The sequence below is a fragment of the Panthera tigris genome, chromosome D1, assembly GCF_018350195.1.
Source record: "Panthera tigris isolate Pti1 chromosome D1, P.tigris_Pti1_mat1.1, whole genome shotgun sequence".
Classification (NCBI taxonomy): Eukaryota; Metazoa; Chordata; class Mammalia; order Carnivora; family Felidae; genus Panthera; species Panthera tigris.
Window position 1 is genome coordinate 107,557,535 of NC_056669.1, and position 11,626 is coordinate 107,569,160.

Below are 11,626 nucleotides of genomic sequence, written 5' to 3' on the forward strand. Positions count from 1 at the left end.
GCCCGGCATTCTGGATTCTTTTAATGGCACTGCAACGTACACTTAAAAATGGTTAATGTGGTCAGTTTTATGCTGTGCTTTTTTTTTTTTTTAATGTTTTTATTTATTTTTGAAAGAGAGAGAGAGACAGAGCATGAGCGGGGGAGGAGCCGAGAGAGAGGGAGACACAGAATCCGGAGCAGGCTCCAGGCTCCGAGCTGTCAGCACAGAGCCCGATGCGGGGCTCGAACTCACGAACTGTGAGATCGTGACCTGAGCTAAAGTCGGACGCTTAACCGACTGAGCCACCCAGACGCCCCTATGTTGTGCTTTTTTTACCCCAATAAAAAAGGGAGGCAGCGCATTAGCAGACCTCACCTTGATCACGTCTCTCCCGATGGCTTCCTCCCATCGCTCACGTGTGCTGCTAGCAAACCGCCTGTCATGCTCTGGCTATTCGCGTACTTCCCCGTCTCTGGCAGCTGATGGAATATTCTTTGAGGCTGGGAATGAGGTCGTATTCTTGGATTCCCAGAATTGTACACCTAGGGAGACTCTCAATTGAATCCTGGGGCGGTTTTTTCCCTAATCGTCCTTTCTGCCACCGTTCCGTTTTCTTCTAATCAACACCTCATGATCCTTTCTGTCTTAGATTTTGAGCAAAACATGGTCCTGGTGGCCTGCGGGCCATACACGACCTCCGACAGCATCACGTATGACCCCCTGCTTGATCTAATTGCCATCATCAACCGCGACCGGCCAGATGTCTGCATCCTGGTAGGAAACCCTCCCGGGACAGCTTCGCCTCGTCAGGCGGGGGGGGTACCAATGGGAAAACTGGGGAAGAGACTCTGGGAAAAGGCCCAGTGTTATAGGAGGTAGCTCCCCTCCATCCAGGGTCACAGCCGGGCACCCCCACCCCATCTGTTACCTGTCCCGGGCTCTACGCGCAGCCTGGAGGGACAGATAGATCCCGGGCAGAGAACCACTAGGAGGGTATGTGAAGGTGCTCACAGACGCTGTGTGGTTCTGACACCTTTGTTTCTCTCCCCTTGGGCCTGTTGCAGTTGGGACCTTTCCTGGATGCTAAGCATGAGCAGGTTGAGGTAAGTGACCGGGGCTGGGATGGGCAAGTGCCAGATTCTTACGTTCAGTTGACCCTCGCTGTTACTTCCAGATTTCGGAGTTTACGCTGCATCTGTAACAAACCTAAATTAATCCCTGTGGCTAAACAGAAAAACATTGTAGCGGGGCATTTTTATAAAGATACGGAATTTGAAGGCTTCACTTCCCCAGCACACAAGGCCGTTTGGAAGCTGGGGGAGGGAAATACAAAGCTGTGAGTCCTGGTGTCCCCTTGGGACACTGCACGCGGAGGCACAGGGCACTAGCTCGGATGCAGGTGTCCGTGGGTCGCGGAGCCGCACGTGCAAAAGCGCCCCACCAGGCTGCTGCCCTCAGCTCCTTGCCCCACACCATGCTGTCCCTTGGTGCATAAAACACAAGATGCCCTTCCCAGGGCATCTCTCGGCCGAGAGTTGGTGCCTCCTGCCCTTCTCTCTGGATATTGTACCTTCCACAGAAAGGATTCGAGACGCTCTTCCTTTTAGTCTTTCTCTCAGCTTACATTCCAGAGGATGAATTCCTCCCCCATCTCCTCTCCTGCCCCCTGGTAGACTCCGCTCCTTGAGGACAGAGACACGTCTCTTTCGTCTTTGTATCCCCTCCAGCTCCTCGCTCAACAGCTGGCCCCTGAGGTCACTAACGTGTTAGGCAGGTGAATAAAGGCCAACGCCTACCCTCTCGATCGGTGTCCCTTCTTCTCTTGCAGAACTGTCTGCTGACAAGTCCATTTGAAGATGTCTTCAAGCAGTGTCTACGGACAATTATTGAAGGGACACGAAGGTCAGAATTCAGAATGTTGGACAGAACCTTAAGCTGCCTAGTTTCTCCAGGGCTTCCCAGTAAGAAGCTGAAACTGATGGAAAGCAATGGTAGCCCCCACCCCCTTCGTCCTTTTGAACTACAGAGAGCGGATCCAGCTCTTGACCCTCAAGTGCACCGACGCCAGGTTAAGAGGCATCTCTGTCAAACACAAAGATAAACACACTTGACAGGAAAACGCTTCATAGACTTTCGCTCTTCCCTTGCTTGTTCTTTTACTTCCTTCCTTTTTCTCGCTCGCCTTTGTATAAGCTCATTCCATGGGAATCTTCCCAGCTGATTCTGAGAAGTGTTTGATGAGTTAGTTACCCAACAAAATCCCCAGGGGCCCCAAACATCTTGCTGCGCGAGCGATTGTTTTGGGGTGAGCCCAAGTCCTTCCCCGGCGTCAGAGCTTCCCTGGGTTTCGAGGGGCACTGCTGACGGCCAGGAAACCGTGGTAGAAACTCCCAAGAGGGTGGGACCTTGGATCCTCGCCACAGACCGAGGGGAAGGGACGGTGAGAGGTCACAGTGGCGATGAAAGAGATGAGCGGTTCTAATTTGAGAGAAAGGGCACTGTTCCAGGAAGAGTCTAAAGCTGCATGTAGGAAGTTAAGCAGGAAGCTGACCTCCTCACTTCCTGTCCCTGCCCTTCCAGTGCCAGGGTTTGAAAGGAATTGGGGTAGGTGATGGATCTTCTCCTCCAGGGATTTGCTTGCCTGTAGCTGAGCTCATAAGAAATACACATTCCTGAGGCTAAGCTTTTAAAAACGAGTCTGTAACAAAGGTGGTTCTCAAAACAAGATGTATAATCTTCCGCCCATCCGCCGTGAGAACTGATCCCAGAGTCGATTAGTCGTAATACTACCTTCTTGTATGGGCAGCACGGCCAGCGTGGTAGGCCTCGGGGATGGGGGAAGACACCCTCTGACTTACCTGCCAGTGGGGGACTTGAGTCGTGCCAGTGACAGCCTGCATGCGACTGGGTCTCCCCTTCCCCCCCGCTCCCGTCCACAAACGAAGACCATACAGTGCCTGCCCTCTTGCCTCCCACGTTGTTGTGACCCTGGCCGGGTTCATCAGAGCTGGAGAGCGCCCAGCGCTCCTCCTCTGAGATCGCCCCCCTGCCCCCTCCCGGCATCCGGGAGCAGGGCCGGTGTCCCCTTCTTTCGGGTCCCCTGGGGATGGGCAGGGACCTGCATAGCAGTGCCCAGTGGGCTGGGTGCTGTCCCTGTGACATCGGGTTCTGTTTTTGGTTCCTCGCCCCGTGTGGTGGTGACAGCAGTGGGACAAACAAAGAACAGACGGGGCTTTGTCACCGTGGGGTGAGCACCCAGCGCCGCCAGGCACTTTCATCTGTGGCCAGTGTGCGCCTCAGAGCAGGGAGAGCCGCCCCCCCTTCCCCTAACTGTATATAAGTGGTCAGCGTCTCCTCGTTGGGGGAATTTATTTTTATTCCTGAGAGCTCAGGAACGCGGAGCACAAAGCTGATTTATCAGTAAAAGCCAGAACTATTGAGGAAGCACCCCCTCCACAGAGAGCTGAGCCGCAGAGGGAGCGGCCGTGGGGACCCTCCCACCGTGATGCCTGAGGGCTGTGCAATGCTCAGCATAGTTGGAATTTTCTTTCGGATCCCTCCCCCTGCAGCCACTTTATAACCATGAGCGGGAGGGCTGTTTTCTCCTTAACCGTTGCTCTTCCAGAACCTTCGCTGAAACAGAGGGGCCAGCTGCACAGCCGCCTTTCGTGTCTACCACAGACTGAGCCCGTGGGGTCCAGAGCACAGCGAGTCCCATTCGGGTCCCCCCGCCGGACCTTGGGAAGTGATAGTGCACTTTTCCATGTCAGAGGGACCTTGGCATGCAAAGTATCTGTGGTCTCAAGATCCTTATTCTCTGTTGCAAAAGTCTCAGTTCACACTCTGAGCAGGTATGACAAACAAGTGACAGATGTGACCACAAGCACCAATGCCTTCATCCCTGTACCTGTATCTGGGAAGGCCACACATTTTAAGCAAGAGAGGGAGCTGGCAGGGAGAGCTGTTGATGAGTCTTGAACATGCCCCCAAAGTGACACTTTGGGCCTGTGTGGTTTGTAATAGGCCCCACTGCCAAGCACCGCTGAGGGAACCAGGGAAACAGGATTTTTTTTTCCCCCCCTTTTCCTCTTTTGTGTGGCTGAGGAGGATAAACAGTTGGGTCCCAGAGTTCAGGGTTTTTCTTCGATTACATGTTGTCCCCTAGAGATTCCCCCCTTCTGCCTCCGTCAGGGGGAATCACTGCTTTTGCTGTTGCTGTTAAATATTCCTGTCATTTTGGCAACACGGGCTGCTGAGAAAAACTTGGGGCCTCGTTTCCGCACGCGAGAGGCACGGGGCTGGCTCGGGGAGAGGCCACCTGCGTTCTTCCCCATCCATCTGAAGGTGTTTCTGTCTCCGTCGTAATTCAGACCGAGCGTTCTGTCGGGAGGGTCTAGTTTGATCCCTGAACGGGAAGGCCGTGTGTGCAGGCGGTCGGCATGCCTGGCCTCTCCCCGGGAAAGAGCCCCGGTCAGGGAGACTGATGCCCGTGAGCTGCATCTGTTTGCGTAGCGCGAAGACGCAGAACTTTGGGTTCGGCTCTGACTCTTTGTTCTAAACCTTGTCTTTCTAGATTTTCTATATCCCAACTTCTCCCCCTTTCCTACCAAACGGTCCCATCCCTTCCCCAGTGGAACATCAGAAGAAAGTGGAACACCCGGAAGGAAGCATGTCCTGGGTGACCTGAGCCTCGTTGAGGTAGAAGGGTAGAGATGAGAACAGTCGTCTTTTGTTCACAGTGTCGCATGGGAAACAGCACCTCTTCTTCTAGAATTCAGTTCTGAAGTTCCTCCCTGGATGTAGGCTCTCGTATTAAGCTGCGACGTCTTCAGTCTGTCGTCCAGCTGTTCTAACTCAACTGCGCTCATTTTTCTCCCTCTTCTGATGCTTTTTTTTTTTTTTTTTTCTGATGCTTTTTTGACAAAGTAGCTCTGGCTCCCACCTCGTCTTTGTCCCATCGCTGAGGGATGTGCACCACGAGTCCGTGTACCCACAGCCACCCTTCAGCTACTCCGATCTGCCTCGAGAAGACATCAAGGTACCAGCATCCTTTCCCTGAGAAGCAGGCAGCCCGAATCCAATGTGCTGCGGGGGACCCAGCTCTTCCCCCTAAGCGGAGGGAGGGGGGTGCCTTTTGGGGGCATGGATAGGGCCTGAATTTTAAGCTTCTCTTTTTTTTTTTTTTTTTTAACGTTTATTTATTTTTGAGAGAGAGACAGAGCATGAACGGGGGAGGGTCAGAGAGAGGGAGACACAGAATCTGAAACAGGCTCCAGGCTCTGAGCTGTCAGCACAGAGTCCAACACGGGGCCTGAACTCACGGACCGCGAGATCGTGACCTGAGCCGAAGTCGGCCGCTTAACCGACTGAGCCACCCAGGCGCCCCTTAGGCTTCTCTTTTTAACAAGCGAATGTGATTTACTCTCTGTTGGTTTGCTCCCCCTTTCGGTGGTCTCCCCAGCCCTGGGAGACGCCCCACTTTCATGGGGAAGAAGTTTCTAGCTTTGGCGTACAAATGCTCGTCTCGCCCCTTCAATCTAGCGAGTGCGGTTCGTGTCTGAGCCCTGCAGCCTCTCCGTGAACGGAGTGGTCTTCGGCCTGACGTCCACGGATCTGCTGTTCCACATGGGAGCCGAGGAGATCAGTAGGTGAGAAGCAGTTCTGGGCCAGCAGGCAGGGCAGTGGCTTTCTAGACCAGAGAATCGAGGGGCTGCTTGGCAGCCTTGCCTGGGAAGTCCCTCAAGCAGCACTTTGTGCCACACCCTTTGGCCATTAGAGTTTCTCTGTCCCCAAGACACCAACTGGGTACGTTTGTTTCTGCTACGTTCGTCTGCAGTGTCGGAGACCCCAAAGAACCATGTCTTTGTGCTTCCTTTATAATCCTAGAAGTTCACCTGCTTTCCTTCCCCTCCCACCTTCGTGACCTAGGCAGGGGTGGGCGTCCCTGCTCCGGGAGAATGAACGGGCAGCCTCCCTTACCAGAGCAGGTGTCGTTCTGCAGAATCAGACCCCGCCACACCTGCTGAGCGTAGGTCCGGCAGTTCAGTTCCCCCGTCACCGGAAGGAGTGTGAAGCAGTTGGCGTGTTGGGCGAGACGGGTGTGCGCTTGCTGGCTGTGGTTGAGGGTCACCCCGACTGCACGCCCCCACCCACTGGTGGGCCCCTGGCCCATTCTTGCACGCTGCGGTTCTAGCCAACGGCCCACTATGGTCTCGTCACCAGGGATGCCTGCCTTTTCCCTCCGCAGCCCGGTGGCCGGCTTCCCTCCTCAGGTGGGAACAGACCGAGCTCTTTGGGGGTGGGTCTTTGAACTTCCCCAGAGGTGCCCTCCCGTCACCGCGCACGGGCCGCGTCGCTTCCCCCTAGTTTATGAAAGCCTCGAGTCCTCCCCAGAGAGAAACAGAAGCTGAAAAACAGGGCTCTGCATTCCGTTTCTTGCTTCTCTTCCTTCCCCAGTTCTTCCGGAACTTCAGACAGACTCAGCCGAATCCTCAAGCACATCCTGACCCAGAGGAGGTGAGCCGGCTCGCTGGAATAACTGACTGTGAAGAGTGTGCTCCAGGGTCCGGGGCTCTGACCGATTTGATTGGGAGCGCCTTCCTTGGGCCACTCCCAGGGAACTCTGCCCTGCCATGACAAGCCCGCATTCTGTCCCCCAAACACAGAGGAGCAGGAAGGACAATCTGAAAGCATGGATGCAGAGAGGGAAGCCATGCGGGAAGGGTGGGGCCCGGATCAGCCACTGCTGACTGTTTCTCTCCGTCTCTGTAGCTACTACCCGCTCTACCCTCCCCAGGAAGACATGGCCATTGACTATGAGAATTTCTACACCTACGCCCAGCTGCCTGTCACCCCAGACGTCTTCATTATCCCATCAGAGCTGAAATACTTCGTGAAGGTGGGTTTGGACTCTCCTTTTTCCCAGAAATGCCGGAACCGGTCTTTGACTTCCCCTTCTAGACCACTGGTCCTCGCTCTTCGTGCTGGGGACGGTGGCCTCGTTTGTTTGGGAGAGGTGGTAAACTAATCTGTTAGTAAAACGTGTAAGGAAAAAGGCATCCCCCTGCTCGCCTGCGCCCCAGAGCATGGTGCTCCGTCAGCCCAGCCTGGGAGTCCCAGGGGCGGGCAGGAAGCCCCTCAAACAGTGGCTGTCACCTGGGGCCATGTCAGGGTGACCTGGAGAGGTTTCACACTTGCACTTGCCTGCCCCGCCCCTGAATTCGGATGTGACCTCCAGGGGGATTTCAGCCCTTTGGCTCTTTATCATCTATGCCACCAGAGGCCTGTTCCCCCCCCCCCCCCCCCCCCGCCCTGCTCCGGGGTGGGTCCCTCACAGGGGATCTTCCCGACCAGTACCCCTCTGGCCAACCCAGAGCCATTTCGTCCTCAGAAGGTAGACATTTGTCCCCAAGTCTGGGAGCCGATTGTTACCCTGCCGGTTTACCTCCTTCATTCTGTTTCAGAAGCTCCTAAGGAATTCAGGGTTTTCCAATAATAAGTTAACAGACAGACTTGAGATGGGTTCGGCCTTCCTTTCCATTTTATAAACCCCTCGCTGGGGTCTGACGGTTAGATGATTCCAACTTTCTCACGTCGGCCCCTCTCCTTTCCCCAGGACGTCCTCGGCTGTGTCTGTGTGAACCCCGGGCGCCTCACCAAAGGGCAGGTGGGGGGCACCTTCGGCCGACTCCTCCTCAGGAGGCAGCGGGCTGAGGACGGGGAGGGGAGGCGGAGTCCGTGTGCGGCCGCCCAGGTGGTCAGGATCTGAGGCCCTGGTGCTCCCATCATCCCCCGTCATGCGGCCTCATGGACACGTGAGCCCAGGAGCGGCCTTCCCACAAGAGCCCAGGCGTGGAAAGGTAGAGGAGGCAGGCAGCGAGCTGGAGAAGAGGCTGCGGGGTCTAGGCCTGGCGGGCAAGGCCTCGTGCAGCTGGACCCTGACTCTGAGTCGAACTTCTCGGGAGGAAAGCTGCTGTTTCTTCAAGTACACGCAGAGTCCAGAGAGAACCGGCCGTGGACGCGGCGTGCTCCGAAAACGCAAGAAGCCTTTTTGATTTTTCTACTTGATATCAGACACGGAAACAACTTTTGGAGAAGTAAAAGTAAATTCTGAGGAGAACTTCTGAGTTTAAATCTTCTTCTGCGCTCTCTTTTTCCCGGTAGAACGAAGAACATTGCCTCCCGGACCTGTGCCCAGAGAAGGCAGAGCATCTGTCACACTGGGTTTCTGTCCAGCCCCAACCCTGATCCCCACCCCTGGCCCCTGAGGCCTCTGTGCTGAGGAGGTGTGCTGGGCTGGGGCCCTGGGCCCGGGCTACAGAGCAAGCAGCTGGCTGCGTGCCCGGCCCTCCCCGCGCAGCCCTCACATGCACGCTGTGGTCCCAGCCTGACCTCTCCATCTGGAGGGGGCGGCCGCACGGAGCCGTGCCAAAGCTGGATTCCCTGGTGCCGACCCTGCCAAGTCGCACAGCGTGGCCCGGTGCTCGCCCATAACCCCGAGCGCTTGGACAGCAGGGCCCTCCGGGGTCCCCCGACGTCCCGTGTGTCCTGGCATCTGGGGAAAGGCGGTCACTGGTTAAATGCGGGGTGGGTTTCTGCCCAAAGCTGGCAGGCTGCCCTGCCTCGTATGCCAAAGCCAAGACCGGAAACCCCAGCTCCTGGGCCGAGGGAAAGTGCGAGAGGGAGCAGCGGGTGTCAGTGCCTATGCCCTGAGTCAGAGATAAATAGGTGATTGAGCGGTGTCCAACCTTTGCCTCCCACCTGGGACAGTGAGGTGGAATCAACGGCAGGTCTGACCAGGCTTGGGTGAAACTGGTCTCCCTTTGAAAACAAGCAGCTGCGGTTTTGCTTCATTCATTTTATAGGCGCCTCGTCTGAAGACAAGAACCAGGGACAAGCCCCAGCTTGGGGAGCGGATTCTCCCTCAGGATCCCCTGCACGTGAAGCACCCAGCTGCGGGGTAGGGGACCTCATGTCTTTGTCTCCGGATGTGGCATTTGGGGAGTCCCGGGCCCCTCTTCCACAACCTTGAACCCCTGTTCAGGAATAGCATTTGTACTTCTACCAAACCCAGGGTCGGCTAAAAGCCTGCCCCTCCCCGCCTTGGAAAACCCTTGCCTGGGAAGATTCACCAACAGGCCCTTGCCATGATAAACAAGCCTCTGAGCCCTTATCTCGTGAACCCATGTGTGGCTCTCAGGGAGCCACGGCTCTTGGCAAGTATCCTGGTGTTGCTGCTGAAGAAGCCTCGCGGGGAATTGTAGTGTCTTTGTCCTCACTTGGCAAGGTATAAAGCCCCTTTTCCCCTTATTACAGACTCAGCCATCTGAGTCCAGAGGCCCAGTGAGATGGGGCAGTTGGCAGAGGGAGAGGAAAGACCCGCGGGGGCGGGGGGTGTGGGGGGAGGCCTGTGCAGGGCAGACGGAGGCAAGGGGGTGCAGCCTCCCGGGTGAGAAAGCAGGAGCTCAGCATGAATGGGAGCGCGAGTCCGTTGCCTGGATACGAGTCGTGTGACTATTGGAAGTGATCGGGGAGGGCCAGGGCAGGCATCTAAAACTCAAACAGAAAGCAGTATGCGAACCCCAGATTGCAGACAGGTCTGGCAGGCATGTGCCTCTCTGCCACCAGACGGTCCCTTTGGCTCTTGTCAGGAAGTCGGTGCCCAGCTGAGCCAGCTGGCTGCTCCTAGGCCCCTTTTGAGCTGGGTCGCTAATTTCTGGAATCTTCCTCCCTCTCGCTCCCGCCTGCGCTGGGGCACGCGACCTCTGGAGTAAGGATCTGAGTCTGGAGTGAGGCTCTGGGAGGGCAATCAGTGAGGAGGGTGGGTGGAGGAAGCCGAGGAGCCAGGGCCTGGCCAGAGCGCCAGGGATCCACCTGCTTCAGAACCCCCTTTTGCTCAATGGCACCTCCTCTGGTCCTGGTCGTGCCCGTGTCCTCGGGACACAAGCCTTAGGGTGGAGCAGATGGTCCTGAGGAAACAAAGTCTCTGTACTCTTACCCAGTTCCACACCTCCATGTCCCAGCTGTTGTGCCCCCTCAGGGCCACCCGGGCTACCAACCACCTCTTCTGGTGCCGGTAGAGCCTGAGGCTGCCCTCGCTTAACCCCTGCATGGCCACCTTTTAGAATCCAGGCTCTGTCTCTAGGAAGGTCAGGGGTGAGCTGCTGAGGGGAACCCAAGTGGATCCCCAGAACAAAACTGGGGGCTTGGGGCGGTGGGGGCACCCGGAGGGGGGCTGGGGCAGGGCCATGACTCTGCTCCTTGGGGCCCGTATCCTGCTCTGCCTTTCTGCAGCTACTTTGGACCTGGTGTTTCCTTTCCCTTGACCTAGGGTCACCCAGCCCGGCTCAGCCTGTCTTGCAGCTTCCCCTGGTGCTGGGAGTAGCCTTTTGGGCTGATATTTGGGGCACATTTCCTTTCCCCTGACCCTGAGGCTCCTGGCCGAGCCCCCCACCCCACCCCAAGAACCAGTCTTGGTTGGCCACACAGGGCTCTTCCTCCGGACTTGGGCCTTTGAACTCACCATGAAGGGCCTTGACTGATGGCGGGGCAGGGTGGGGGTTAACATTTTAAAATTTGTTGAGATCTGGCAGCATCACCTTTACCATTTTAACGGGCACCATGCTGTGGTTTTTAGTACACTCGCAATGTTGTTTGAACATCATTACTATGTGATTCCAGAGGATTCTCATCACCTCTGAAAGAAACCCCATCCCCACTAGCAGTCACTACCCCTCCCCCTCCCTGCCCCCATCCCCTAGAAAACACAAGTCTACTTTCCGCCTCGACAGACTTGTCTGTTCTGGGCGCATCATAGAAATGGAATCATACGATACGTGGTCCTCTGTGGCCGGCTTCGCTGAGTGTCCCGTTTTCAGGGGTCACCGTACCGTAGCAGGTGTCAGTAAATTTCTTTTCCTTTTTTGAGTGATTTCCCATCGTACAGATAGACGGCATCTTCATTCACTCAACGGGGTGATGGACACTGGGGCTGTTTCTAGTTTGGGGGCTGTTGGGAGTGACGCTCCCTGGAGCACCTGGGTGGCTTAGGTGGCTAAGCATCCAACCCGATTTGGGCTCAGGTCGTAGCTCACGGTTTGTCAGTTCGAGCCCCGCGTCAGGCTCTGCGCTGACAGCGCAGACCCTGCTTAAGATTCTCTCTTCTCCCTCTCTCTCTCTGCCCTTCCCCCGCGCATGCTCTTTCTCTCTCAAAATAAATAAACTTTAAAAAAAAAAAAAAAAATGAATGACGCTCCCGTGTTTGTGTGAACCTAGGAATGGTGGAGAAGGGGCTTTGGGTTTATGGCGGGAGGAATGCAAGCAAAGAGGAAAGCGAGGAGGAAGGAGAAAGGAAAAGAGGGACAGAAAGGAGTGGTGGGCCTGGAATGGAGCTTTGGAGCCAGACCGCGAAGTCAGGAATGCCTCGCAGAGGAGTTTGGACTTGACTCCGTGCGCCCCAGGGAACTTGTAAAGGCTTCTGAGTGGAACAGATGGACAGTATGGGGCCTGTGCCTTAGGCCTCGCAGTGCCGCAAAGGGCAGAGTGAAGCTGGGAGAGGCTGGAGGCCAGAGGCACCTAAGAGCTCTCGGAAGACAGAGCCTCCCAGTACCTACTCTCGATTCCTATGGAAACAGTACCCCGGTTT

At 56.0% G+C, this 11,626-nt stretch overlaps 1 protein-coding gene across 3 annotated transcripts in view; it reads left to right on the forward strand.

Annotated features, from left to right (window-relative positions):
- The window catches only part of POLA2 (DNA polymerase alpha 2, accessory subunit), a 28,522-nt gene extending 18,792 nt beyond the window's left edge, over positions 1-9,730 (forward strand). Inside the window, exons 11-18 of one of the 3 annotated variants that reach the window (XM_042958154.1) lie at positions 632-756; positions 1,047-1,085; positions 1,811-1,884; positions 4,912-5,020; positions 5,524-5,630; positions 6,439-6,498; positions 6,754-6,880; positions 8,847-9,730. In XM_042958154.1, coding sequence (XP_042814088.1) covers positions 632-756; positions 1,047-1,085; positions 1,811-1,884; positions 4,912-5,020; positions 5,524-5,630; positions 6,439-6,498; positions 6,754-6,880; positions 8,847-8,945 — 740 coding nt within the window. In that variant the 3' untranslated portion in view covers positions 8,946-9,730. The other 2 variants (XM_042958153.1, XM_042958155.1) reach the window with 2 other exon arrangements.
- The last annotated feature ends 1,896 nt before the right edge of the window (positions 9,731-11,626 follow it).